Raw genomic sequence first — 27,321 nt, forward strand, 5'->3', positions numbered from 1 at the left:
AGAGCATCCTCTACACCATCTATGGCGCCGCCGGCCTCGGCGCCAGCCTCTACGGCGCAAGCGAATACCTCGTGAAACCCATGCTCGCCAGCCTCACCAGCGCCCGCCACGACCTCGCCGAAACCGCCAGCGCCAATCTCCAGAAGCTCAACGAAAAGCTCGAGCAGAATGTCTCCACCATCCCACCGCAGCTCACGGCCCGCGCATCCACCGCCGCCGCTCCAGAAGCCGACGATGACGCCGATGCCGAGTCCATCACCTCCGACCCGACCGAGCTCTTCCATCGCGACGTCGCAACGCAGACGTCCCAGGAGCTCATCCAGGATGCGACTGCGCCGTCGGCAGCGGGTGTCGTCAACCCCGCCGACGAGGCCGCCGCGCCGGACCCGCTGACCGCGGTGAACACCCACCACAAGCGTCTGGAGATCATCACGGCGAATCTGCGCGAGTTTGCCGACTTGGAGAAGAACTCCGGGTCGCTCGACGACACAATGCGCACCAATCTGAACGATCTGCATCATTACCTGGATGGCCTGCTCTACAGTAAGCCTGGCTTTGGGACCGCGACGGGGTACGGCGTCTACAGTACCCCCGGTATCGATAGTGGCAGCGGCACCTCGACGGGCATTAGCAAGGGCGAGGAGGATGCCATCTCCGGCTTCCGTTCGGAGATTCGCGGCGTCAAGGGTGCGCTTCTCAGTGCGAGAAACTTTCCCTCTGGACGGGGAGGTCGTGTTGGCTCCGGATTGGGGCTGATTCGGTGACGGAACAACTAGATACCTTCTCTGCTTCACTTGTATATGCACTTTGCTACTTTTATATCAGTTTGGGTTTATGATTTTGCGGCATCTGTGGGATGTACAAGGTTACCAATAACCAGCATGGCGTTGGGCTTGATCAATACAATAAATCCAATTCTTGACTTTCTACCTCCGAAGGATCGACCTAGAATACTCACTTTTGATTCTTTCTACTCGGAATTCAAGCTTGCCAAATAACTAGGTAACATTATAATAGCATTGACATAACGAAAACTTCTAAAAAGCCAACCACACTCACACCACAAGCCTGAGGCACGTGCTTGCGATGCGTGGTAAATCGCAGGCTCCTATGCTCGTAAATACAACTCATGACAATTCCATACCTCACGTTGAACGCTTCAAGGGGTGGCTCTGCTCATGCTAATTAGGCGCTTCACACCAACCTGGAATCACGGTTAGCATCATTCTAAGCTTTCATTCGAACAAAGAGCACTCACCATCCATTGACCACACTCGTCCATCCGGTTCGTCATGATGTCAACGTGGATCGCCCGAGCTGTGTCGTAATCACGAGCCTGGATGGCTCTCGCGAGCTCCGCCATGTCGGCAATCGTGTTCGGCTTGAGGAGATCCTCGTTGTTGAGGTGGTCAAACAGAATGTTCAACCGCCTTTCGGCATCATCCACTTGAGCCTTGAACGACGAAGGTGCCCGGGACTTGACGCGCTGCATGTCTGCGGAAAGAATCTCAAAGACAGGCATGGCCTCGGCCGGAATGTGAGACCGATCACCAGGTGCTATTGAAAGGTCAGTTGGGCTCCAAGATAGCGGTACGAACAGCAACTTACGGTATTTCGGAGGTGGGGGAGCTGCCTTCCGCTGAGAGTTTGCGGTGCTCGGTCGGGATCCTCCAGCCTGAGGAGGAGGCGGGCCTTGTTGCATCGGAGGCGCAACCATTGGCGGAGTGCTAGGAGCATACGGGTTCGCTGCTGGCGGCTGGGCCATAGGCTGGGGGGCATATGGCGACGCAGCTGCCTGCGGAGGCGGCGGCACAGGTGCTCTCGTCTGCAGTTGGGGGCTGGCTGCTTGCGCGGCAGGGCTGGGCGCGTACCGGTTGCTCGGGGGCGGGGCAGTCGGAGGTGCATTGTACGGAGATGGGCCACGGGGGATCGAAGCCGGAGGAGCCATGCTAGATGCCATCGGAGGGGACTGAGGCAGAGTGGCGTAAGGGTTGGCGGGCGGAGCCGGAGCCGGAGCCGCCGCGGGAGGAGGCGCCATTGACGCCATCGGAGGAGCTCCGGCAAGCGGTGAACTCATCCGCGGTGGGGGAGCGGTGCCCTTAGGCGGAGGAGGCACGGAGGGTGTCCGCTGAGTGGGTGGAGCACCCGGGGGAGGAGGTCCATGACCGATGGGAGGCGACTGGTTCGGGAACGGCGAGGTGATGGGAGCCGCCGCCGTTGCAGGCGTAGCGCGACGGGACGTCGGGGGTTTCATGAAGCCCTCAGGCAAGTCATTCCACGCGGGGAGGTTGGTGGCAGTCGTGTATGTGGTGACGGTGGCGGGAGACTGATTGTTAGCGCGGAGGAGGAGGAGGAACACCGCCATACGTCGGTGCGGGAGTAGGCTGGTATCCCGCAGGAGTGTAGCCACCGCCCACCGGCGCATACGGGTTGACCGGCTGAGGTGGTGCTGGTGCGGCCGCGGCAGGAGCAGCAGGAGCGTAGGGGTTAGGAGCCGCAGTAGGAGGAGCATAAGTGTTGGGGGCAGCGGGGGCAGCCGGTGCGAATGTGGACTGCGGCTGGTAAGCACTAGGCTGCGGCATGGGCCTTCCCATGGGTGTCCGGGTCGCCCGGGTCGCAGGGGCAGTGGTCTGCGTTCTCTGAGGGGCAGCTTGTCTCATAGCCAGCTTGATGCGGTTTCTAGCGATCTCGGCCTCAGGGTGCTTCTCAGGCACCAGATCAAGGTACTTCTGCGCGACTTGCAGCCGGCCATGAGTGGCGACAACATCGGCGTACTCGATATACTTATCGTACAGCATACCGAGCTTCCAGTCGGAGTCCTTCGTGTGCTCGGTGTCCTGGAACTTGGAAACTTGGCGGAAGATAGTCACCTTCTCAATCAGGCTTTGAAGAGCATGAACATGGATGGAGAAAGTAGTGTCGTTGGCGCCGGTCTCAATCGCCTTCTGTTCGTTCTCGGCAAGCTCCTCGATCCAGATGGCCACCACCTTTTCGAGCTTCGAACCAGCCAGGAAACAGAAAGATGCGTCCTTGCGTGCAGACTTCTCATCGCTGCTGCGGACCTGCTCCTCCAAGCGGTCACCCAGGGCTTCGCAAAGATCCGCAAACTCCTTCTCTTCGGCGAAGGTGCAGAGCGCTGCCATGACCTCCTTCCAGTTGGACAAGTCAGCATTGTGCACGACATCCCACAGGTTCTTGCCGACGATAGACGCCAACAAACGAACATAGTTGGGGCTGTCAGTTTGCTTGGAGAAATAGTGCTCTTGGGCCTTCTCGATGCACTTCTGACCACCACAGATAGCAATCATGAAAGCGTCCGACATGCGGTCCTCCTTCAGGGCAACATCGAGAGCCTTCTCAAAGTCACCGACCAGCAAAGCCCGCGTGATGCCTTTCTCGGCTTCGGACTCGGATCCGTTGAAGATCTGGAAGGGGTTGTTGGTCTTGGCCCCCTTCGAGGCAGCGAGGTCCGACAAGAAGCTGTCACCCTCAGGGTTGGCGTCGAACATGGACTGCAGGCGCTTGTGCTTCTTTGCTCCCGGCCCGCGGGATTCCTTGGCGGGTTCTCCGTTCACATCCTCATCCTTACCCAGCCCGAGCTTCGCCAACGAGTCCGCTGCCTCGTCAGCCTTGTCCTGGAATCCAAGGTAATCCACAAGGCTCTTGCGGGGGTTCTCGGAGATCAGCGCTTCGATGACCTTCCAATCAGCCTTCTCCTCCTCGGTGGCAGCATTTGTGGCTCTGGTTTCACAGATGCTCCGCAGGTCACCCTCCTTCAGAGCATTCTCAAAGGTCTCGGTGGATTTGCCAACGGCCTCATCGACCTCGAACGGAGTGATCTTAATTGTAGAAGTGCGGCTGCCCTTCTCGGTCAGGCCAACCGAAACAACCCGGCCTCCGAAGCCGAACGTAGCACCGCAAGGTCTCTCAAGCCACTTGGGAGCTTTGGGCAACGAAAAGCTCGACACCTGGGGTTGAGACTGCGCCTTCGCAAAGAAGTCCTCGCCATCAAGAGCCTGGTTCTGATCGGCAATGGCCTTGGCAGTATCAGTGCTAGTGTTCTGAATGGTCTGGATGGAGATTCGGCCGTCGAAGGAGGCAGTGGCGAAGAAGTTGGGATTGTGGGGGTTCCAGCGAGTCTGGAAGGTCCAGTTCGTGACCACGGGGAATTCGCCATAGGCGTAGCCGGTCTGCGGGTTCCAGCATAGCGTGCGGTTGTCTTTGCCGGAGGAAAGTAGGAGATCAGGGTCCTGGGTACACCATGAGAGCGACAAGACGCCAGACTCGTGGCCTCGGAGCGTCTATTGAGCGTTAGTATGGAGATGGTGTAATGGGATATTGCGACCTACTCTTTCCGGAGCATGGGAGTTACGGAGATCCCAAACACAGATCATAGGATCGGACTCCAACGGGGTCGCAGTGACAAGTCGCGTAGGCTATGACAAGTTAGAGGTTACACTATACAGTCACCAAGGCAGCGATCGCACCTTTTCAGGATCCCAGGCCACTGCACTGACAGCCTTCCGGCCAACATTGTTGAGAGTGAGACTCTCCTTCTTCGACTTGACATCCCAGACGGTGACGAAACCCGCATTGCTGCCAGTCACCAGAATATGGGCAACCTTCTTGTTCCAGTCCAAGCATTCGATGTCGTCCGCGCGAGCCGCAGTGCCGAGTCGGTAGGGGTTCGCGACGTTGTTAAGATCGGAGATATAGAGCTGTCCCGCCATTAGTCGAGAACACTCAAGTCATCGCGTTGTGCATAGTTACCTCTCCCTTTGCACCACCAGTGGCCAGCAGGTTCGAATGTTTTGGGTTGAACTGCAGAGCCTTGATAGCCCCTGAATGCTTGGTAGATCTCGAGATCACCGAGTCACTGTACACAGTCAGACCAACAAGCTCCATGTGACCTCCAATTCGACACAGACACGAACCTTGACCCATTGAGTAGCTTGTCCGCATCCCACAAATCCAGGCTTCCGTTCTCGAGGGCACCAGCAATGACTCCGCGCTTGTTATCGTCGGATTCCGTCCACGCAATGTCGTTGAAACTATCGAAGACAACCAGTCAGTATTTGAAATCGGAAGAATGTCTTCATCAACAAGAGGATAAAATTACCCAGAGTCAGTATCAATCTTCGCTGCCGGCTGCAGCTCCCCACTGACATCCTCGCGGCTCAAGCCCAAGTCCCATAACTCGAGACAGGTCTCATTGGAGAAATCAACGTCAACGGCACCCGCGCGGGTACCGGTCGCAATCAATGGGGAGTCCGCACCGGGGGACCAGGCGAACGTGGCCGTCCGGGGAATCTCCCTCAGACGCACCATGTTGGAATTCGACAGGTATATAGATCAGGAGAGGGCCAGACAACAGGCGGGTCGGGGGTCAGCGGTCATCCAAGAAAGAACAAAAGCAGACGAGAAACGCAAGAGAAAAAAGGAATGTAACTGTTCCAGACAAGGCCGCCCCTCGCTAAGAATGGGATACGGAGGGGTGCATGGAAGTTGCCAAGTTACCAGCAGTAGCAACAGCAGCAAAGGCGGGATAGCCAGGCCTCAGGTAATCAACCAGGTGTCCTCCTGGCCCGCTAGCCCGTTTCGGGACGTTCGCCAAAACAGTGACCCGCGGGAGCACGTGATATCAGACTGTCCGCCCGTGCCCCAGAAAGTCTGCGCAGGAGAGATACTCTTCCGGTCGGAGTCCCCAGTCCCTTGTGACGAACGAAATCCCGCCTCGATCGCATGCCGTTCACCCCTAGAGTCCTCCGCTACCGTCTGCCATCATGACCGAACAAGCCCGTTTGAAGTGTACCGTCTATGTGGGGGGTCTCGACCAGTCGGTTACCATGCACACCCTGGCCGAGGCTTTTGTCCCCTTCGGCGAAGTCGTCGATATCACGCTCCCCAAACCCGATGTCCCCAATACGAATGAAGCCCATCGAGGATTCGGATACGTGGAGTTTGACCTACCGGAAGATGCGAAGGAAGCGATCGATAATATGGACGGAAGCGAGCTCTACGGACGGACGATAAAAGTGGCAGCGGCCAAACCACAGAAAGACAGCAACGAAGGCCTCGGAAGCAAAACCGCGATTTGGGAACAGGTGCGCATGCATTCCCTATATACAAGATGTCTAATACTAACTACATCCAGGAGGGATATCTGGCCAAATACGCCGTCAGTGAAGAAGACCGCCTGGCCGCCGATGAGGCGAAGATGGCATCCAATGAACGCCCTAGCGACCCAATGCAAGGCCTGGAAGAGCTAGACGTCGCAGGTCCGAAGCCCGAATGAGCTCTACAAGTGGGAATCGTCTCCCAAAACTACGACCAGACAGGCCAGGCGAACAAGTAATATTGCGATATTACTGCATCAGGACCCCTCTGTTCAAAGCCGTACTATATACACGCGCTCCGACCCCAAGCCTGGAATCATGTTCCGTTGCGAGTCCTAACATTCTCCCGTCACCTCGACTACCTCATGATAATACAGACCGCCGACAAAAAAAGCAGAAAACACACAAAGGATCGCCCATTGCAATTGAATCAAATGTGATGGTACATGTTTCCTTTTAGTGCTCACGGTCCTGAGGCGAGTTACGGGACAGACGCAGGGTCTTGTCGGTCAGGAGCTTGTGGGTGCTAGCGTAGATGGCAGCACCGACGGCGACACTGCGATTGGTTGCGTCAGTGATGGGGATTCTGAGCTGGGGTGGATAGGGTGGGTTTATGTATCATAGAATCTAAAGAAGACCATGAAATGAGAGACATACCCAAGGACCAGACCTGTTGATTTGGTAGAAGACGATTAGAGACTTGTACCTCAATGGCAAAAGGCGTGGGAGCGTAACATACCGAGAGGGATCAACTCCGGAGGGACCTTCTTGATGAGGCGCAGACGCTGAGAGACGGTGTGGGCTGATGCGAGTTAGTTCTCTTCTCTTGAACCATTTCCTTCTCTCCATCTCTCTCCGCAAGGAGACCGTATCGTCACGTACCGCTCTGGGGCTCCTTCTACATGGGAGTTAGTACACAGTCATTTTTTCCGATGTCACGGGAAGGGGAACGCACGGGAGTCGCAAAGGCAAAAGGCCGGGAAGGCTGCATCCGCAGGATACGAGAGGGATACATGGTGAGCGAGCAGGCGTCAACCGGAGTTGGGAACAACGGTGGTGGGATGATGGGAGGACGAAAGGGAAGTGGTGACGACGGAAGCTCAAGGACGGAACGGGTGAGGTTTGAGTGGTGGTGGTCGTGAGTAGTCAGCAGACCGGGCTGTCTTCGGATTGTTTAGGAAATCTTGCCGCATGAGTGGCTCGCTAGACCGCCCGCGGTCTCTCCCGGCAGCGCTGCCTCTCACAGGTCAGGTCATCCACTGGCGCAAACCTCACCCCATCTTCCTCTTCCTCTCTCCAGACCACCTCCCCCTCCTCCGTTCTCCCCACCACGCCTATATCTCCCTAGTTGAGTCTTTCTCTGTCGGGTTCTTTTCTCCACAGTCACAATGGGTGCTATTCCTGAGGCCGATCCCGATGAGCCCGTCGAGACCAAGCCCTTCAAGTTCGTGACAGGTGAGCTCATTCCTGCCCATGTCTCCGCTCAGAGGTCTCGTTTCCAGGCCAATTGCTAATGAATTCGCAGCCGGTATGTCTAGTTGACGCTTTCCATCGATCCGACCGCGTTTTGGCTCTCCACGGATGAGCTTTTCGTCGAGGGGCCCTCTGCAGATAGCTAACCACTTCGGATGCAACCACAGGCTATGACGCCCGCTTCCCCCAGCAGAACCAGTACGCACAACCCTCTGAACGCCCAATGGTTGTTTCCCTCAATCACTAACGTTGTCAACCACAGGACCAAGCACTGCTGGCAGAACTACGTCGACTACCACAAGTGTGTCAACGCCAAGGGCGAGGACTTCCGCCCATGCCGTCAGGTATTCACTCCGCCCTGCTGTGACGGCCCACAAACAACGGACTCGAGCCAAATCGCTAACGCAAACAGTTCTACCTTGCTTTCCGCTCCCTCTGCCCCAAGGCTTGGACTGACCGTTGGGACACCCAACGCGGTACGTATCTCGTGACTCGTCATTTCCAGGATCGAAGCTGACGACCACTCAGAGGCCGGCAACTTCCCCGCTAACCTGGACAAATAAGTGGTCTGCCGTGACGGTTGATTGATATTGGAGCTTTTTGTGTCAACATGTACTTTACTTGATCAAAGCGGGAATACCATCCGCTTCCCGGTCCTTGGGAAGATGGACGTATATAGACTCGCTGTAGTTCAAAATCACGTTACACTTGTGTGGTCGAAGACTTTCATACGAGTAATCTGGCTCTATGTGCCGACATGTCCTGTAGAGTAGGAACAGTGATAAAGCAAGATCTGATGGCAATCGTGTCCAATTCTATTCCAAGCTAAATCTAATCAACCAGTGTCACGACTGCGAAGTCGCTCTCAACACTGAAACAGTCTATGGATAATGGTGTAATGCAAGTTGACAGGTCGGATGGTCAGACCTGCCCATGAAAGGGTATCTCGGTGCTATCCGGCGACAGCACGCGCAGAATTTGAGAGGACAAAAGCCAGAAAGCATCAACCAGAATAGAAAAGCACACACAAAGATATATAGTATGTACAATAAAAGAAAAAACTTTTGTCCTCTCAAATGCTTCGCAAGGCAAAACGAAACCAGCAAATCAAGGAAATTCATATGCATAAGGCATCCAACAAATGAAGAGAGATAGGAGTAAAATAATCTCGGTCTTATGTTGCACCTTAGACGCCCTTCAGCAGGCGATAGAGCTTCTTGTGTTCTTCCAGGAAGATAAACGTAGCGATCGTGTGAGGACCCAACCGGATGAAGCTGGGCACCCAGCCGCGGAAAGCCCAGCCAAAGCCTTCCTTGCGCGAGATGTCGCGTAGCAGGCCCAGAATGCTCTGGCCGCCCTCCGCGGGCGCCGCACTCATCACGCGGGTCTTGATCACATCGACGGGACTGCAGACGGTGGTGGCGACGAATCCCGCCATCAGGGACGCCGTGAAATGCGTCGTCAGGTTGTCGGACATGCCGAGCTTCTCCAGACAGATGCGCTTGAAGGAATCGTAGGACGCCAACTGCGACGCCGTCATCAGGATGGCTCGCGTCGAATTGGGCCACACGCCGCGAAACAGACTCGCCGGACCCTCGGTGCGAGTCATTTGCACCAGGCCGTGGAAGGCGTGTCGGTAGTTGCGGCGTTGCTCCGGCGGGAGCGCGGCATCCGACTGCATGCGCACGTTAAGAACGTCGGCCGGGTTGCCTGCGATACCGCCGATGAAGCCGGAGGTACAGGCCATGCCGACCAAGGTAAGGAGACCAGGGGGCGACGAGGACGACGTGAAGTGGGATTTTAGCTCTTCGTAGATTCCGAATCGCGTTGTCGAATAGGTCAATTGGCGCAAGATTGCGGCCGACAGCTGTAGTTGGAACTCGTGAGCGAAATGTCCGGTGTATGGTCAAATGACGCAACTGCGGCTGGTGCATACCCCGCTGTACAGTCCCAAAACTCCATTATTCTTCAGAATATGGCCGAAAGTCCCTATCATGGTCGTGGGAGCACCGGGCCCACGTGTTTGGAGGCGAACCTAAAATTTTGCACGACGTGATTAGTCTTCGGACGATGACGATGCACCAAACGTTTTCTCGAGGCTTTACCTTGACTAGAGAGAGTCAATGTTAGTCAAGCCATAGTGACAAATTCAAAAAGCTGGACTTACCAAGGTCTAACGGGTGCGTGACGGCCGCCGCAAAGCATGAGGCCGAGCCACCGAACCAGAAAGGATAATGGACTTTTTTCACGGGGGCTGTCGCCGCCCGGGACGGTTGGGACACTTCCAACTGCTTGACGCTGCTTGCCATGTTGAGGTCGACCCGACGAGGCAAGAAGAGCAAAGAGTGGAGAGGATGCGACGGTGGTGGGGGTGTAGTTGGAGGGGAAGATGCACTCCAGCACACAATGATGGTCAGCAAGTTAAGTATGGGACGATAGGAAATTGACGATGCGCGCCGGAGATAAATCAGGTCTCCGAAAACCCTGGTCGCACCCGGCTGGGCCAATCAGCGGCTCGGGTTTGGGCGGGTAAGCGGATATCTTCGGTAAAATGGGTCTCTGGCGCTTCATCATAGCCGCTGCCCTCATCGGCCTCTATCTTCGGGCATTGAATTGTGGCCGATGAGGAGAGGAGAGGAGAGGAGTATTTGGAGGTTGTCCTAAGTATACGTAGGATTGGAGGTCTTCTGGCAGGGTCTGACAGGATGGTCATGTCTCGGGTAGGGTAGAAGTAGAGAGAGCATCTTGTTGCCGGAGTATGAGCATACAAAGTATACAGAGTATGATCTACATTTTTCTTAGATCACAATCATGATCCCGATTGACATAACACGAGGGATGTGTGTTGTTCTGAACACTCCTAACCAGGTACCGTCGAGATACTTCATACCTGTACTATGATGTCATGGGCTAGACATACCATCTACTCCTGCGGATTCACAAAGACCTTCTTCCCGCTAACCTTTCCATCGTACAGCAAGTCCAAAGCCTCCTGCACGGACTCGAGTCCCCCAGGAACATGCAAGGCAGGGTTAGAGCGTATAATTCCATTGTGCAATCCCGTAGGCAGATACTCTTCCAGATACCACTTCCTGGCATTTCGGTTCTGCGGATCAGACACTAATACCTCAGAGTATCCAAACCACTTCTTCTCCACGTTCTTTGGCAACTGGTCATCCACGGGAGTAGGACTCGTCGAAAAGAACAGCCCTCCACTTTTTGCAAGCAGCTGTCCCATGAGTTCAGTCACCTCAGGGGCACCGATGGCATCAAAGATCCCCGCGTAAGGCTCGTGAGCGTGGATGTCTGCGAGGAGTTTGTCTCTCGGTTGGGTATGGTCAATAATATAGGACGGCCCTCGCGCTTGAACCATCTCCTGGTTATGGGGAGACGACGTAGTGACCACGTCGTAGCCAGCATCGGAAGCGTACTGCACTGCAAGACTACCGACTGATGATGATCCACCGTAGATGAAGATGCGTTGACCGTTACGCTTCGCCTTCTCCGTCACCGGAGGAAACTCCAGTCCCATACAGATGGACAGTGCGGCCACCACCGTCGAGAGGTTGGCGATGACTCCGGCTGCCGTATGGAGCGAAACGTGCGGTTCGAGCTTGATCAAATTCTGCTCCAGCGCCAGAGGATATTTCTGAAAAGCACCGAACTTGTTCTCGCTTCCTGTCCATCCCCAGCGCGCAACAGCGACTCGATCCCCCGGCTGCACAGATGTCACCTCTGGGCCAACTTGGAGCACTGTGCCGCCGAAGGTGAAGCCAGTGATAGCCGGATAGGTGCTCTTGAACATGTCCCATCTAGATGCGTTAGTAAGTCTGATGGACAAGTACTCGTTTAGCGGTGTCGAGTAGATCTTACTTTTGAATCTTAGCTTCGATGGGATTGAAGCTGATGGCTTCGTTCCGTACCAAGACTTCTCCAGGACCTGGAACCCAGGTCTCTACCGGCTCAACGACGACCGGGCCGTGCGGCTCCTTTATGATAGCTGCTCTGTTTTGTTCCATCATTTTCTTGGATTGATTCCTTGATTGGTTCCTTCCGAGGGAGCCGACGATGGTTGGGGAATAGGTATATATAGATGACATAAGCAGTGTATGCATCAGTCGATATATATTCACATAGACTCGAATCTATCACTTGATCAGTAAATTCCCGGATAGCTTAGCGATCTACTGACTCGTTCAAGCTGCGATCAACATATCATGTTGCAAGGACAGCATGATTCGCGGACCATAACGCTGAATATATATCCCGTACTATGTTAACACAAGCGGATATATAACAACATGGCGATGCAATCACACCCAATTGATACTAGATTGGCTTCTAAGCCTGATCAGTATTAATGTATATACTTACATATACAGGATCCGAGTTTTAGGGAACTCATGGTAGAATCATGCCATCCAAGTATACCGGCAACACATTTCGCCGAGCCGAGAGATTTCCTTGCCTTATCCCGACAGCTCCTCAACCATCAACTACACTCAATCGCAACCACCATGCGTCTTCTCGCCACCGGGCGAGCCCTGCGCACCACCAGCACTAGGTGGTCCATCATATCCACCGGCCGGAGCATCCGCCTTCCGCTCTCGCATCCCACAGCGCGTCCCCTCCGTCGGGACTGGAGCTCAACCGCCATCCGGCGGACGCAGGACGACCATGGCGACAAAGCAAAGCCCGGCGCTACACGCCCGCACGCAAAGTCCTCCCTGACCATCGAAGGCGAAACCTACCGCACGGACGACTGGACCAACACGCCGGACACCATCCTCTCGCACGTCGGACGCCGTCTCTACCTGGAGGAGAACCACCCGCTCGCCATCACGCGCAAGCTGATCGAGAGCACGTTCCCAGGCCCGGTCTACGGCAACTACACCGAGCCGAACCCGGTCGTCTCGACGGCGAACAACTTTGACGTGCTGGGCTTCCCGGCCGACCACCCGGGCCGCAGCCGCACCGACACCTACTACATCAACGACAAGACCGTCCTGCGCACCCACACCAGCGCCCACCAGCAGGCCTACTTCCAGCAGCTCAACCGCAACGAGGCGACCCGCCCGCACGAGGTCGGCTACACCGTCGTCGCCGACGTCTACCGCCGCGACGCCATCGACCGCAGCCACTACCCCGTCTTCCACCAGATGGAGGGCGCCATGCTGTGGAAGCGTCCGGAGACCAACCCACTCGCCCACGCCGCCGCCACCGCCGCCGCCATTCGTCGCGACGTCGCCAAAATCCCCGCCCACGACGTCCCCGTCGACGACCCCAACCCCACCGTCCACCCGGACCGCAACCCGCTGCAGAGCGCGCACCACAGCCACGAGGAGGTCGAGGCCGTCGCGGCGCACCTCAAGCGCTCGCTCGAGCGCATGGTCATCAAGATCTTCACCGAGGGGAGCAAGGCCGCCGCCGCCGCCGCCGGCACCCCGGACGCCGCTCCCACAGAACCGCTCAAGGTGCGCTGGGTGGAGGCGTACTTCCCCTTCACGAGTCCCTCGTGGGAGCTGGAGGTGTTCTGGCAGGGCGACTGGCTGGAGGTGCTGGGGTGCGGGGTCATCAAGCAGGAGCTGCTGATCAACTCGGACGTGCCGCACCGCATCGGGTGGGCGTTCGGCATCGGCCTCGAGCGCATCGCCATGCTGCTCTTCAACATCCCGGACATCCGGCTGTTCTGGTCGCGCGACGAGCGCTTCCTGTCGCAGTTCCAGGCCGGCCGCATCTCCCGCTTCGAGCCGTTCTCCAAGCACCCGGCCTGCTACAAGGACGTCGCCTTCTGGCTGCCATCCGCGGCGGCCAGCGGGGGGAGTGCGGCCGGCGGGGCGCGCCCGGTGCACGAGAACGATATTATGGAGATTGTGCGTGGGGTGGCGGGCGACCTCGTCGAGGATGTGCAGCTCATCGATGAGTTCACGCACCCGAAGACCAGCCGCAAGAGCATGTGCTACCGCATCAACTACCGCAGTCTGGAGCGCACGTTGACCAACGAGGAGGCCAACGAGCTGCATGACCAGGTGCGGGAGAAGCTGGTCGGGTTACTGGGCGTGGAGCTACGGTAGACGCGAATATATTCATTGACATGTATATTATTATGTGATGGACCTGTAAAAATATAGCACCAAGAAAGCAACATCTCTAGCCAGTCTATAATCTACAATCTATAATACCACGAACTACGCCTTGCAAGACGCCGACGACTTGCACATGCGCCCCGACTCCGCCACGGACCAATACTCACTCCCGACGCCCTTGAACACGTAGAAGAAATGGTCGGGATCCCACTTCTCCTTGACGCGGAGCAGCTTGTCGTAGTTCTCGCCGAAGAAGGTCTCCTGCCAGTTGGGCTGGCGGAAGTTGGCCTCGTTCTGGTACGCGCCGGAACCCGGCGTGACGGCCTCGAGGGCGGGGACGTAGTCGTCCGTGATGGCCCACTGGTCGGCGACCATGTCGGACCAGGGGGCGGTCTCGTTCCAGAAGGAGCCGATCTGCATGGTGACGGCGGCGTTGCGGAGGGGCGCAAAGACGGCGTTGGGGACGTCATTGGCGGCGGAGACGTTCATGCCGACGCCGACGGCGATGAGGCCGGCGTCGGTGATGTGGCGCAGGGCGGCGGCGAGGCCGGCCGCGTTGGCGTCGAGGGTGGCGCGCGGGAGCAGGCGGCCGCCGTAGTTGAACTGGGCTGACCTCGAGGTTACTCGTAGGGCAGCGGGCTCATGTACTTTCTCGTAGTGGCCGTAGTAGAGGCGGAGGCGGGAGTACGGCGACGGAGTAGGGGATGGCGAAGTTCGGCCAAGGGCGCGCAGGAAAGGCCGCAGATGGTCTTGACGTCCGTCGTGGACTTGTTGTAGGCCGTCAGCCGGTTGATGATGAAGGCGGAAGGCGGTCATCTGGTAGATGACGGTGGTGCCGGCGTCGACCATGGCCGGGAGGAGGGTGTGGAAGCGCGCGACGGCGTCGAAGAAGACGTCGGTGGTGATGTTGGCGGTGGTGAAGCGCAGCGCGGCGCCGGCGACGGGGGCGTCCGGGTGGGCTTTGACGGTGACGGAGGTCACGACGCCGTAGTTGCCGGCACCGCCGCCGCTCAGCGCCCAGTAGAGATCGGTGTTCTCGGTGCGCGAGGCCGTGACGACGGCGCCGGCGGCCGTGACCACCTCGAAGGAGAGCGTCTGGTCGGCGCCCAGGCCAAAGGCGGTGCTCAGCGCCGAGTGGCCGCCGCCCTGCGTGTATCCGCCGGCCAGACCGACGGTGGGACACTCGCCGCCCACAAGCACATGGCCGGTGCCCTGGAGAGCGTCCAGCACCTGGTAGCCCATGACACCGCTGCCGAGCTTGTAGGCCGGGCCGGAGTAGGTGGCATCGGACCAGTCCTGGTATTCGACCGCGTTCAGGTTGTGCGTCCAGACGGACAGCGCGCCGGCACCGGTCGAGCGGCCCATGTAACTGGGTGCGAGTCAGCGTGGTGCGGGAGAAGCGAGCGGACGGATGGACTTACTCATGGCCGGTGTTGCGGATGACGAAACGGAGGTTGTTGGATTTGGCGAACTTGATGGCGGCCACGACGTCGTCCGTCGAGCGGACGTCCACGGCGTAGCTCACATAGTTGCCCAGCCGGCATGGGCTGGACTGGGAGGTGAAGGGATCGCAGCTCTGGTTGGCCCAGTAGCTCTGCATCACCGAGGAGGACGAGACGAAGCTGGGGGAAGCATTAGCGTTGATACAGTACTCCTTAAGAACAGAAGGTAACATACTGAGTCTGCGGCAAGTACCAGTCGTTCTGCAGGGACTTGCAGGCGGCCTCATCGTAGGTGGGATCATGGCAAGGGGTGCCAATGGGCACGGTGGCCACCAGGCGACCGCCGACGGTGGTGTTGAGGGCGTTCCAGCGGGCGGAAGACGGCCAGCACGCATCCCCGGGGAGACAGTGGCAGGTAGTGGACAGTGCGCCCAGCGGGAGAGCGGCGACGGTGGCCGCAATGGCCCAGGAAGCCTTCATGTCGGGGAAGTGGACAGTGCTGATAGACAACAGACGACAGACAGACAGACAGACAGACAGACAACGGCCCTTGATCAAGGAACGAAGATCTTGACCGGATTCGGGGTCTCTACCAGAATGCGCAAAAATCAGACCCAGGAGACGCTCCCAAACTGCTCTTATACCAAAAATTTCCAATATCAATGAGACATGCTGGGGCCAACAAGTCACTAGTCGTCGTGATGCGACTCAGGAAACACAACCAGAATCAGATGGTGTCCGACGATAGACTGAGTCGACAGGGAAGAAAAAAGCGATACTAAGCTGGTATCAGCAAGAATGCCTGGTTAAGACGCCTCTATCGACCGCCCATGTGGCGTCCTGCGTCGGACAACATTCCCAAAGCACGCCTAGTCCGGCCGTGCCTGACGCCAACCCACGTTCGTCCGGCAGGCTTCCGACGCCATCGCGATCACACAACGTGGCCGTGGAGCTGGGCCATCGGCCTGATTGGCAGCGAGCAGCAGAACCCACCGTTTGCAGCAGTGCAGAGCCGAGTGTCCGGAAGCTATTGGAGTTATTGCTCAGGAGCCATGGTTCAGCAGGGCCATGTTTCAGCCGGCACGTCCGATTATTAGGGCTCATCTCCGTCCCAAAATTGGTGCGTTCGACTGATCCACGGATGCCGACGGAGATCGGATCTTAGGGCAGAAGCCAGGAGATCGTCGCATATCACTCCCCGCTGAGTCGTGATCGTCGATATGAACAAGATGGAGGGCTGAAGTCTGATTCAGGTCGCAATTGAGACCGTCACCACACTCGATTTGACTCCTTTTTCGCTCGTGTTGGTGGAGTCCGAGGGCTGCAGGATCCAGATCAGGATCCAGCACCGGATCTGGATCACTGGCCCAGATTCTCTGACGAAGACCCGGCCAGCGGTGGACGACAGCCTCCAATCTCTTTGACTTTCCTCTAGTGCCAGACCCATGCCATGGGTCTGGCGAACTAGGCGTCTGGAACCCTGGTTGCCACAGCCCAGCGTTATACACTCTCCTCCGGCAGGATCGTACATAACCCCCAACCGGTTCGCGAGCACACAACTCGCCCAGCGTCATGGCAATGCTTGTCTGCGCCTTACGATGGCCTCAACTGCAACGACGTCCAACGACGGCCCGGCCCTCGAAAAGGGCATGTGGACGGCCGTCGCCATCGCCACATTGATTCTCATTCTGCGCGTCATCGCAAAGATCAAGATCCACCACTTCCGCTTCGATGATGTCCTGATGATCGTGGCCTGGGTAACCCTCCCCCCTCTCCCCCCCCCAGACGCTACAGAGGGCGCCCATACTGACCTCGGACGCACAGGCGTTGACCCTCACGTCGACAGTCTTCCTGACCTTGTCGGTCAAAGACGGCTTCGGCTCGGACCTGCGCGCCCTGCCCGCCATCAACCAGCAGCACGTCCTCAAATACATCGCCATCCAGGTGCCCCTCGTCACCATCAGCACCGGGCTCGCCCGCGCCTCCTTCGCCCTCTACCTGCTCGGCATCCTCGGCGGCAAGAAGTCCTTCCGCATCGCTCTGTGGGTGGCCCTGGCCCTGCAGCTCGCCGCCAACATCGTCTCCGCCGTGCTCCCGCTCAGCATCTGCCGCGATGCCCGCGTGCTCTGGAACGCGAACATCAAGACCACCTGTGGCAACGTCGTGGCCGTCGTGCGCTTCTCCTATTTCTCCTCTTGTGGGTTGCTCGATTCTCGAGGCATGCAACTGCAGCCGCTAACAAACCCACAGCGGTGAACACAGCCACCGATCTGTTCCTAGCGGTGTTTCCCACCGTCGTGTTCTGGAACCTGAACCTCCGGCTCCGCATCAAGATCAGTCTGATCGTCCTGCTCAGTCTCGGGTATCGTGTACGTGCATCCATGCCGCCCCATCCCCTTTGATGCTGTCCCGACTGACATTATGCAGAGCGATGGTCGCCTCCATCATCAAAACCACCAAGCTCGACCACGTCCCCAGCGTCACGAACATCGGCGCCGGCGGCGTCGAGCTGATCCGCTGGGGCTACGCCGAGAACCTGATCATCATCATCACCTCGTCCGTGCCGTCCATCCGGCCGCTGCTGATCTCGTCCGTGCGCAAGCTCTCCAGTGCCACCAAGTCGCGGTCGTACGAGCTCTCCGGGCCGTTTTCGAAGAATCGGGGCACGTCCAAGAATACCACTCTTGCCGAGCAGAACCAGCAGCATACGTCTAATAACCGGGATGATTGCGATAGTATTGAGCAGATTCTGAAGGATTCACAGCGCCCGTCATACGGACCGGCGTATAGTGTGGAATCGGGCCACGGGATTAAGAAGCAGGTGGATATTTCCGTGGTGTCGGATCGAAATTCCTTGTGGGGTTGAGCATGGCATTGTGCTGGGTATGCCACCTAGACATATCGAGTTAATCATGAATGTATACACCAGAAAAATCCTTCAGTACATCCTAGGACTGCACGTACAGGCAACCGCCAGTAGTCATTTATTATCTAGCGATACCCTGCTGCCGACCCAACCGGCCAACCAACCGGCCATAGCAATGCAAAGACAAAGTCATGTTCCAGATGCCATGCAAGAAACCCACAGCCATGCCAAATCCAATCCAGAGGACATCTCACTTTTGAAACCACAAGAAAGAGATCAGAACAGTCCGGGTCATCGCATATAATACAGATATGAGGAGAGAGGGTGCAAAACGCCAGAAAAGCAGGAACCGTACGACAGGAGACGACCCGTACGCCTCCAATCGGACGAAGGTGTATCATACACATGCATTCATAGAAACAAGAAGCAATGGGGATCACGTCCCCGAACACGACCTGTCAAAGATCGTGTCTCCGACAAAGGGAAGAAGTGGTATATTATACAGATAGAAGAGTAGATGAGGAGCGGATGCGAAGTCGAGGATGAGGTGAGAAAATTAGTCGTTCTTGACAACGCCGACCTTGGCAGCCTAACACACTTGTTAGTGATGACACCGAAAGGGAGTAAAAGTTGATGCTTACCCTCAATACACGGCCGTTCAGAGTGAAACCCTTGCTCTGAACGTACATAATGTCGCCGTTCTCCTTGCCATCCACCTTGGCCATGAAGGTAGCCTCGTGACGGTTGGGGTCGAACTTCTGGGCCTTGCCATCCTCGGCCGGCTCGCTGGGGTCGAACCGCTCGAGGCCATGCTTCTTCAGGGCGTTCATCATGATGTTCTGGGTCATCTTGACACCCTCGACGAAGTTCTGCAGATCCTTGTGCTCGGGGGAATCGGAGGACAGCTTGTCCTCGGGCACGGCCAGCAGGGCACGGTCGAAGTTGTCGACACTCTCGAGCAGGTCGACCGCGAAGCGCTGGATGGCAAAGTTGCGAGCGTTCTCCATCTCGCGCTTGGTGCGCTCCTGGAGGTTGAGGAAGTCGGCCACGGAGCGAACGTACTTGTCCTGTTGCGGGTTAATAGACCATCACACGGGTAGCTGCGATCGCCGAGATGGAATTACCTTCAGGTCAACGACCTCCTTCTTCTTCTCCTCCAGCTCCTTCTGGCAGGGATCCTCGGCTTCCTTGGCCTCTTCCGCGCCGTTCTCCTTCTTCTCGCCCTCGGCGGCTTGGTTCTCGGTGGAGTAGCTGCGGAAGGCAGCCCGGGGGACCAGAGGACGGAACTGGGTGAGCTGGGGCTGCCATTGTGATGTGCGACGGACGGCCAACGGGGCGGTAGAGGTCGAGCGAACGGAAAGGAGAGAGCGGGCGGCCTGGGCCTGTCTAAGGATGGATCTTTGGAACATTCTGATGGATGGGAGGAAGCAGGACAGCGACAATGGCAGTGAAGGAGGAGATGACTGGGGATGCTGAGCAAAGAGGCTGCGGTGACATCGTTAAGAAAACAGAACTTTCTTTGCTCCTCACCTGACTGACCGCCTTCGGGCCAACGACGGCCCGGTATCGGAGATGAGGTACGGGTACGGTCTGGGTACGGTATTTTTATACGGCTCAGAGGACGTCATTACGTCATCACGCACGCCCTCAACACAAACCGATTGTCGTATACAACTCATGCCGGGGCATCTCAATTGCTTCAGAACACGCATTTTCTGGATCGTACTCTGTACGTCGGCAGTCACGGAGAGTCCCGATGCGACTATCCATACCCCATATAGTAATTCCCATGTAGGGGCCCACTGCACCCACTTCGTTTAACCCCCTCATCTCCCCAGCTTTATCCCATAGAACCCCGTGTCAGTGCCCGAGATCCTTTGCACTCCTGCACTTGCACAGATACTACGCCTCTAAATTCAGAACGAAGTCTAACCGTCACAATGCCCCTGAGCTACGACCCGGCGTTCTCGGCTGCTGCAGCCCCCATCCTAGCCGCCATAGCAGCGTCTCCCCTGCCTGCTGTGCACGATGTCAAGGCCCGCCGGGTGGGCATCACCGCCCTCTACGCCGCGATGTTTGCAAAACTTCCCGACGCACCGGACGTGGAACAGACCATCCACCAGATCCGCTCGTACGACGGCGCCACCATCTCCGTGTACCGCTTTGCCCCCAAGCAGCGCTCATCGTCGCCGGGTCCTGCGATCCTGCACTCGCACGGGGGCGGCACGATCCAAGGCCACGTCGAGCTGTTCACGCGGATGCTCCGGCTGCAGGTGCAACAGACCGGGGTGCAGGTGTTCTCGGTTGACTACCGCTTGGCGCCGGAACACCCGCACCCGACGCCCTCGGAGGACTGCTACGCCGGACTGACCTGGCTCCACCAGCACGCGGACGAGTTTGGGGTGGACCGCAGTCGCATTGCCACGATGGGAGAGAGTGCCGGCGGACTACTGGCGGCGGCGCTGGCGTTGATGGCCCGTGACCGTGGTTTGTCACCGCCGCTGGCCAAACAGATCCTCATCTACCCCATGCTGGACGATCGGAACACCACGCCGATCGCGGCGCTGGAGCCGCTCGCACTCTGGCGGAATGACGATAACATCACCGCCTGGACCGCCCTGTTGGGACAGGACATTGGCACGGATCGGGCGTCGCCGTATGCTGCGCCGGCGCGCGCGAGCAAGATGGAGGGTCTCCCGCCTACGTATATCGATGTGGGCGAGCTGGACATCTTCCGCGACGAAGACATCGCCTATGCGGGTCGCATCGCGGCTGCGAACATCAGCGTAGAGCTGCATGTGTATCCGGGGCTGCCTCATGCGTTTGAAGTGTATGCGCCGGACGCGGAGCCCACGAAGCGAGCGGTCGCGGACCGCCACCGGGCGATTTCAACCTTGTAAGTTGGGTTGCCTAGATAGAATAGAGGCTGCAATGTTAGGATCGGTCGATATGACAAGGCGCGGCTCGTAGACCCGATTGTTTGTTAGTGCCAACGGAAGTCCGGGGTGGCTATGCATGAACGCCAAAGGATGACCTAGCTCAGGCTAAGCCCGGAACCTCTGCCAAGACGCGAACAGGCAGGCAAATTCTCAGTAGTCATTGGGGTGTTTAGGGAGTCAACATGCAGAGTACCCTGTATATGGAGATGTGTGCTCTCGTATGAAGGATGAGGCTGTTGCGCCTTGCGATGGACGGGTGGTTGGACCAGCCACCACATCAGGAACAAGTCGAATAATCAAATGTATGATGCACTACACCGCAATTGGTACTGCGAAGATAGAGAAGTCATGAAACTGACACTTGGCTGACCTCAGCGATCATGTGCACTCCGTCGTCTTGTTGAGGGTCCGTTGACCGTCATCTTGGGACGACTCCAGAGGCTTAGAGCGGGTCAGCTCCAAAGTAGACTTTGTTATTGCGCGTGCCTAGCAGAGACCAGCCTCCAGCATGCTCAATATGGAGCGACAAGACAATGGTGTCTGCAGGAGCGGACCGCGTGTATATGAAGCCTCCACTCTCGGGGCGGAGCTACGACGGAGTGCGGAGAAGCCTCCGACCATGGAACGGAATAGGTAAGGTAGGACAGTGGAGGATTCATGTCAGTCTAGACAGAGTAGACAGAGTATGTCTGGTGTCGATCGCGGGTCGCTCTGCATACTGCAGTCTGCAGAGCCTGTCAAAATAATAGCAAATGGGCGATAGTCAAAGAACCCCTGAACCAGATGAAGGCAGTGTGGCGACAAAGCTGCATCAGCCACAAATCGCCCGGAATGGCCGTGGCAACGCATGCAATAATGGACTCTGGAGGCAGTGTCGGCGGAGAAGGCCGCGCAAAGGAGGCGCAGCAGACGAGAACGGCAGAGAATGTTCGAGACAGCGCAGTATTTAAGAGGCCGGTCGTGATCATTCCATTCTCTCCAGACAAGGATCAAACAGAACAAGAACAAGAGAAAGACCATAAAGAAGAAAGAAGAAAGACTGAAGATACTGTGGTGGTGTTTATCAACTGTCTTATTAAGCCCTCCCACCGCAACTTCTCCTGACCATCTTCAACTTCACCTTCACCACTTCAACCTCAACCTCAACTCCCTTCAACCACTTCCACTTCATCCACCACAATGACCTGCTCATCACCCCCCGAATCCTTCCCTTCATCTCCCTCCTTCAGCGCCCACCGCGCCTCCCGTTCATCTTCAACCTCCTCCAACCGCCCGACTCTCTCGCTGGATCTCTCCAACCTCCCCGCGCTCTCCCAGCCAACGCCACCCTCCAACACCCTCCTCATCACCGACCTGCACGACCCGCGCATCTTCCAGACTTCCTCACTGGCCACCATCCGCTCGCATCTGGAGTCCATCGCCCCGCTCAACTCCTTCTCGCCGCTCCCGTCCTTCCGCCGCATCGTCTGCTCGTTCCGCACCGAGGCCGACGCCGTCCGCGTCCGCAAGCTCCTCGACGAAGAGGCCCTCCTCTCCACCCACATCCGCCCCAAGACCTACTTCGGCGAGCCCACGCCCCTCCTCGACGAGCGCCCCAAGCTCCTCGAGGCCCCCCAGGTCGACAAGCTGTTCTTCATCTCGCCGCCGCCCAGCCCGCCCCACGGCTGGGTCCTGCGCCCGGAGGATCCCCCCAACAAGGAAGTCCACGCCAGTGACCTCGCCCAGGCCCTCGCCAAGTTGAAGACGGAGCAGTCCGCTGCGGGTGGCGTGGCGAGCGCAGGCGACGACCCCGCTACTCCCATGTCGCTCTCGTCGGACCAGCGCACCGCGAGCTGGCCCGCCGGTGCCTCCCGCCAGCGCAGTCGCAGCAGTACCCTCATCTACCACCCCGACGACCACGGCGGAAGCCCGAACCTCCCCGCGGTCATGGTCGAGGATACCAGTGCTGATGTTGAAGATGAGGACGGCGATGTCGAGATGAGCCCGATCGAGATGTCTGTCACCAAGACGCCGCCCAAGACTGCGCGGCCGCCGGTCGAGCTCATGGTGTGAGCGGTTTCGGGAGGAGGCTTTCTGTTTCGATACGCTTTGTTGTTCTTAGCGGGTGCATTGTATCTACATGCTTGCATCGTACGTCTCTGCATGGTGTTCTGTTGGTGGGATCGTTTGGCGTTATGGGAAGCGTTGGGATTGTCTAGATTGTTATTTTCATTGTGTACTATCAGACCAGGTGGCCGTACAAAATGCATTACCTAATATGAAAGTCTACGACTCCTTCAGTAGCTGATAATCAATCAAAGAGCACCACCGCGCTGTTCTCGAACACGTCCGGGCCCAGCACTGCCGCCAGCTCTGCGATAATCCCCTTGACAGACTGCGGGTTGTCCAGCGGCATTCGTTCCCACCCGACCAGATCCTGTAAGCGTTAGTCATTTGCGTTCCAGCAGAATGCCATCCACGTACAATCATATGGACAAACGATCCGTGCACCACGAGCAGCCAATGGTCCAGATCCAGCGCTTTGACCTCCTCCAGCGTCATGACCCCGGGCATGTGCACGTCAAACAGCGACAGCTCTTCGTCGTTGATCTCGGCGTCGGCCTCGGGCGTGTCGTCGGGCGATTCAGTGCCTTCGGCGATGCGTCGGTCCCGCGACAGCGAGACGTACGACCGCTGGTCGAGCTTTGCGGACAGCTCGCCGTCGAGGGGATCCCACGTGTAGCTCTCGGGGTCTGTGGCTGTCAGTATTGTGTCTTGGGAATATACAGAGGGCAGGGTCATACCGAGGATATGCTGCGGTTTAAAGTTCGCTTTGTAGCGCATCTTCTGACACGAGTGGATGTAGTAGCCTGCCAGAGTTAGAGGCGCTCCCCGTGCACGCTCACTCCACATACCCATGTAGTAGTACTGGTAGTCGCCCTCGATCGCCAGGGCAATCTCGCGCATCGCGCTCAGCTTCCCAAACTCCCACTCCTCATACGCTGGATCGTAGCTGGCGATGTCAGTGGAGCTCTCTTTCCTGGCGGACGCCTGGCGCGCAGGGTACTTACAAGATGTAGACCGAGCTCACACCGCTGGGCATCAGATCGAGCACCGCAACGGCGATCAGCTTCCCATCCAGCCGGTAGCACTGGTGCCAGGAGCCGAGTTTCTTCTCGTCCGACTTGGGGTCCACGGGGGAGCGTTTCAGCCCGGAGCACAGGAAGCGCTTGAAGTCCTTGCTCTGCCACTTGGAGACGTCCTCCTTGTGGACGGTGGTCTGGTACTTGCGGAAGAGCTCGAACCTGGCTGATCAGACCTACATCCGAGGTTGGATATGGAGAACAAGGGTCATACTTGGCTTCAGAGATGGAGTCGCCTTCGAGGTTGACCTCGAAGCGATGGGCCGGCTCCAAATACTTTTTAGTTTTGGGGTCGATGGGCCGCTTGACGCGGGAGTATTCGGCCTCGTGAACCGCGGAGAGCAGGTCAAAGTGGCACTTGCGGCGTTTCTTTTCCCTGTCAGGGGTCAGTTCGGAGCGTCCATGGACGATGGACGACGGGAAGACGCACTCGCGGGTCTGTGGACAGAGATACGCGGCCCGACGCATGTATTCCGGACCGAGGACGAACTTGGTCCAGCGGTTAATGGCCTTTCGTTGGTCTTTTCGCGGGCGAAACGCCGACGCGTCGAGCCTGGGAGGTTAGTGATGGACATGGACATGGACGGAACAGTCGATCTGTACCTCATGGTGTAGTGCGGGCAACATGATCGCTGCGGGTTGGGTTTGTAGTAGAGAGTACCGGATCTAAGTGGTCAGAAGATGCCTCCATATGCATCGGGAGATCAATCCAGACGAAAGTACCTTCTCCAGCCGCGGTTGACGAGCTGTTCGTAGTGCGCCGGTCTGACCGAGACGGAACTGGTGTAGTAAGATGCGCCTGGCCCGTCAGTCACTCAGTCGCTGCAGAGACAAGTGGGGACCAAGGACCACGAACTTCCGTTGTCGGACTTGCAGTAACCGCAGGAATTGCGCTGATAGCCTGGACGAGGCGTTAGTCAGGACGAGGCAGACGGCCGTCGGCCAATGACGCTAGCACGGGGAAAGGCGTGTCGCCGTGAGTGGTGGTGTCTTACCCAGAGGGCGAAAGAGCGACAGATTCCTGGCCCGTTCAGCGTCGACAATCGGCTCCATCGTGGACGAGGCGATGGAGAAGAGAAGAAAAGAGAGAAAAGGGTGGCGCTCCAGGCGGAAGGGCGAAAATAATAAGTGTTGTTGAGCGAGGGAAAAGATGACGATGCGGATGCAGACTGCGGGGAGCTTCACGGCAGAACATCACCGCCAGAACATTCTATACAACAGTACAATAGGTAGGTAGGTACCTAGGTTGATACCTACTATATGATAGTTATAGTTATCAATCTCAATAGCCAGAGGGTATCTAATTGATATAGACGTTAATTGACTACCAGGTATTATTACAAAATTTCTACGAAGGAATTCTAGAAACATCATCCTTGTCTATAGACCATCCACTATCAAACGATCAACTAGACTACCTTTTATCCTACAGTGTAGACTCCAAACAACAGATACCCAAATTGTGTCAAACAGCCGACAGACTTCCGCATCGATGGAGGTACGTACAGACCGACGGGATAGCTCTAAATCCACTCCAGAGAGCCCGTGGTAATTCCATGACGATACATCACCCGTAACAAGTGGGAGTACTTCGGAAGGGCTCTCGAAACGGGAAGTTGGCCAAGTGTCAATCCTCATTATGAAGGCCATGGAATGTGGCCATTATTAGAAAGACATCTTTCTCTCTTTCCGTCGATATCCTCTCGAGTCTGTAATTACTCGTTGATCCGGCCCTAATCACGTGTTTGGCCAACGTTTTGTGTAGATCTCCAGGACGGAGTATGTGCGACAATTCTTATTGCAACGAGCTGATCGTATGTGTTGTCATCCATTGATCCCTTGATCCAGATCATCCATGGATCATCATCATCGTTGTCCCTCTGTTCGAAACGTGACTCAACGCTCACGATGAATGCAAGACTGATCGGAATGCAGCCCCGCATTCGGTTGAATCAACCTTTCCACCGACGTATGTACGATGACCGCACCCCCCTCCACGCCCATTGCTCGGGGCTAATGTATGCAGACTATGCTTTCTGCATTGCATGGTACCCAATCCGTAGCTTGTCTGGCGGCCGAGAAGGATTGGCGATGGGCCAGGGGGAGGACGGGGTCCGCCTGGGACCAAGCCAAGAGCGAGAGCGTCACACGTAGGTCTACTACTAACGCCTCGCCCTGCATATCCCGTTGCACCGTCGTCAGGGTGTGCGACGAGCCGCCACTGTCATTGCTCCAAGCCGACAGCGAGAGACAGCACGCGATGTCCGTGATCGATTCCCAAGGCGATCTGGGCGTCTTCTTCATTGATTGATTGATTGACCGGACTCGTGGCGAGGTCCACCGCGTGGATCGTCCGACCCAACCATCGGGCGAACAATAATACTCGCAGCTATGATTAGTATTGTGCTGTGCTGAACGGAAGAGGCTAGGGTTCCATCCGGTGCACCGCCCTTTTACCACGTCGGTGACTGTGGATCGACCCATGGAGCTGCACGATGATGGTTTGTGGGTGACGAGTTACAACGCGAACAACCCGAAGGTTGAACTTATTTCCCTGGCGCTCTGTACCGAGTACAGTCAGCAGGAAGAGCTTGGTGCATTGCCATCGATCAGCATTCAGGCATGACCGTGCGCTTGTGGCGGCAGATGTCGGTTGTTTGCCATGGGGTTAATTTATTTGATCTTTGTCTTTGATGAAGGACTTTTGCCGACACGCGTACGAGACGGAGGAGGAGTGTAACTGAGCGATGTCCTCGGAGTAGGGTTGGTCTGTAAGATCGATATCATCTGCTCTGTATAGAAGACACAGTAGGTAGCCTACCAGTATGGGTGACGCATCGTATAGGACTTTAAATACCCTAAGAACGGATCAGAATTCCATAAGAATAGAATAAGGAGTTATGACTGCACATAGACTCAATAGCCACCATATGGATCATAAAATGGGATGGGGATGAAGAGGTACCTGGAAGTACCTCGCATCGCAGCGTACGGAAAGGCCGGCGGACGTTACGGTACGGTACTCCCGCATCGAACCTCCAAGCTGTCGCCTCCCCCTCCGTTCCTCCCACTTCTTCTCCATCCTTCTTTTTCTTCCGCCCCCCTTTATTTTCGCTCTGCTATCCTCTCTCCATTATTATGATGTCCGCTTCTATCCTCGCCTCGCCTTCGACGTTCCCGTCCGCCGCGGGAGTGAACGGGAATACCTAGATCGAAGCTCTGTTTGTGCCCTTTGTTCCTCTGTTCTGTCCGAGAACTTACCGAGTTTCTCCTCGAC

At 57.0% G+C, this 27,321-nt stretch overlaps 13 protein-coding genes across 13 annotated transcripts in view; 6 read left to right on the plus strand and 7 right to left on the minus strand.

The window, feature by feature from the left end:
* Positions 1 to 764, plus strand: part of ATEG_01264 (peroxisomal membrane protein PEX14) — a gene marked incomplete at both ends in the record, with an annotated part of 1,309 nt that extends 545 nt beyond the window's left edge. Inside the window, one exon of the mRNA XM_001208629.1 lies at positions 47 to 764. Coding sequence (XP_001208629.1) covers positions 47 to 764 — 718 coding nt within the window. The remainder of the gene's footprint in view (positions 1 to 46) is intronic.
* A 395-nt stretch (positions 765 to 1,159) lies between these two features.
* sec31 (putative protein transport protein (SEC31)) lies at positions 1,160 to 5,328 on the minus strand (the record flags this gene model as incomplete). The annotated part of the gene is made up of 9 exons (XM_001208630.1): positions 1,160 to 1,204; positions 1,259 to 1,557; positions 1,609 to 2,384; positions 2,428 to 4,301; positions 4,350 to 4,436; positions 4,488 to 4,718; positions 4,771 to 4,876; positions 4,935 to 5,051; positions 5,120 to 5,328. 9 exons carry the CDS (start codon positions 5,326 to 5,328, stop codon positions 1,160 to 1,162), a joined length of 3,744 nt encoding a protein of 1,247 aa, XP_001208630.1.
* Positions 5,329 to 5,846: 518 nt separating this feature from the next.
* ATEG_01266 (uncharacterized protein) lies at positions 5,847 to 6,295 on the plus strand (the record flags this gene model as incomplete). The annotated part of the gene is made up of 2 exons (XM_001208631.1): positions 5,847 to 6,104; positions 6,155 to 6,295. 2 exons carry the CDS (start codon positions 5,847 to 5,849, stop codon positions 6,293 to 6,295), a joined length of 399 nt encoding a protein of 132 aa, XP_001208631.1.
* Positions 6,296 to 7,504: 1,209 nt separating this feature from the next.
* On the plus strand, positions 7,505 to 8,152 carry ATEG_01267 (cytochrome c oxidase subunit VIb; the record flags this gene model as incomplete). The annotated part of the gene is made up of 5 exons (XM_001208632.1): positions 7,505 to 7,571; positions 7,757 to 7,787; positions 7,852 to 7,933; positions 8,002 to 8,065; positions 8,118 to 8,152. The coding sequence occupies 5 exons, from the start codon at positions 7,505 to 7,507 to the stop codon at positions 8,150 to 8,152; spliced, it is 279 nt and encodes a 92-aa protein (XP_001208632.1).
* Positions 8,153 to 8,775: 623 nt separating this feature from the next.
* ATEG_01268 (putative mitochondrial dicarboxylate carrier) lies at positions 8,776 to 9,898 on the minus strand (the record flags this gene model as incomplete). The annotated part of the gene is made up of 4 exons (XM_001208633.1): positions 8,776 to 9,456; positions 9,526 to 9,624; positions 9,695 to 9,699; positions 9,757 to 9,898. 4 exons carry the CDS (start codon positions 9,896 to 9,898, stop codon positions 8,776 to 8,778), a joined length of 927 nt encoding a protein of 308 aa, XP_001208633.1.
* A 614-nt stretch (positions 9,899 to 10,512) lies between these two features.
* On the minus strand, positions 10,513 to 11,608 carry ATEG_01269 (zinc-binding alcohol dehydrogenase family protein; the record flags this gene model as incomplete). The annotated part of the gene is made up of 2 exons (XM_001208634.1): positions 10,513 to 11,401; positions 11,463 to 11,608. The coding sequence occupies 2 exons, from the start codon at positions 11,606 to 11,608 to the stop codon at positions 10,513 to 10,515; spliced, it is 1,035 nt and encodes a 344-aa protein (XP_001208634.1).
* A 627-nt stretch (positions 11,609 to 12,235) lies between these two features.
* Positions 12,236 to 13,245, minus strand: ATEG_01270 (phenylalanyl-tRNA synthetase, mitochondrial precursor; the record flags this gene model as incomplete). The annotated part of the gene is made up of 2 exons (XM_001208635.1): positions 12,236 to 13,043; positions 13,085 to 13,245. The coding sequence occupies 2 exons, from the start codon at positions 13,243 to 13,245 to the stop codon at positions 12,236 to 12,238; spliced, it is 969 nt and encodes a 322-aa protein (XP_001208635.1).
* Positions 13,246 to 13,777: 532 nt separating this feature from the next.
* Positions 13,778 to 15,597, minus strand: ATEG_01271 (putative isoamyl alcohol oxidase; the record flags this gene model as incomplete). The annotated part of the gene is made up of 3 exons (XM_001208636.1): positions 13,778 to 15,044; positions 15,097 to 15,297; positions 15,353 to 15,597. 3 exons carry the CDS (start codon positions 15,595 to 15,597, stop codon positions 13,778 to 13,780), a joined length of 1,713 nt encoding a protein of 570 aa, XP_001208636.1.
* Positions 15,598 to 16,715: 1,118 nt separating this feature from the next.
* On the plus strand, positions 16,716 to 17,983 carry ATEG_01272 (uncharacterized protein; the record flags this gene model as incomplete). The annotated part of the gene is made up of 4 exons (XM_001208637.1): positions 16,716 to 16,874; positions 16,942 to 17,314; positions 17,368 to 17,479; positions 17,545 to 17,983. 4 exons carry the CDS (start codon positions 16,716 to 16,718, stop codon positions 17,981 to 17,983), a joined length of 1,083 nt encoding a protein of 360 aa, XP_001208637.1.
* A 556-nt stretch (positions 17,984 to 18,539) lies between these two features.
* grpE (mitochondrial nucleotide exchange factor MGE1) lies at positions 18,540 to 19,392 on the minus strand (the record flags this gene model as incomplete). Its single annotated transcript, XM_001208638.1, has 3 exons — positions 18,540 to 18,572; positions 18,625 to 19,050; positions 19,108 to 19,392. 3 exons carry the CDS (start codon positions 19,390 to 19,392, stop codon positions 18,540 to 18,542), a joined length of 744 nt encoding a protein of 247 aa, XP_001208638.1.
* Positions 19,393 to 19,923: 531 nt separating this feature from the next.
* Positions 19,924 to 20,883, plus strand: ATEG_01274 (alpha/beta hydrolase; the record flags this gene model as incomplete). Its single annotated transcript, XM_001208639.1, has 1 exon — positions 19,924 to 20,883. The coding sequence occupies one exon, from the start codon at positions 19,924 to 19,926 to the stop codon at positions 20,881 to 20,883; it is 960 nt and encodes a 319-aa protein (XP_001208639.1).
* A 1,218-nt stretch (positions 20,884 to 22,101) lies between these two features.
* Positions 22,102 to 22,974, plus strand: cbpA (putative calcineurin binding protein; the record flags this gene model as incomplete). Its single annotated transcript, XM_001208640.1, has 1 exon — positions 22,102 to 22,974. The coding sequence occupies one exon, from the start codon at positions 22,102 to 22,104 to the stop codon at positions 22,972 to 22,974; it is 873 nt and encodes a 290-aa protein (XP_001208640.1).
* A 994-nt stretch (positions 22,975 to 23,968) lies between these two features.
* On the minus strand, positions 23,969 to 25,097 carry ATEG_01276 (arginyltransferase; the record flags this gene model as incomplete). The annotated part of the gene is made up of 4 exons (XM_001208641.1): positions 23,969 to 24,206; positions 24,259 to 24,597; positions 24,768 to 24,843; positions 25,040 to 25,097. 4 exons carry the CDS (start codon positions 25,095 to 25,097, stop codon positions 23,969 to 23,971), a joined length of 711 nt encoding a protein of 236 aa, XP_001208641.1.
* Positions 25,098 to 27,321: the final 2,224 nt, after the last annotated feature.

This window comes from Aspergillus terreus, genomic scaffold (assembly GCF_000149615.1).
Source record: "Aspergillus terreus NIH2624 scaffold_2 genomic scaffold, whole genome shotgun sequence".
NCBI classification, from domain to species: domain Eukaryota; kingdom Fungi; phylum Ascomycota; class Eurotiomycetes; order Eurotiales; family Aspergillaceae; genus Aspergillus; species Aspergillus terreus.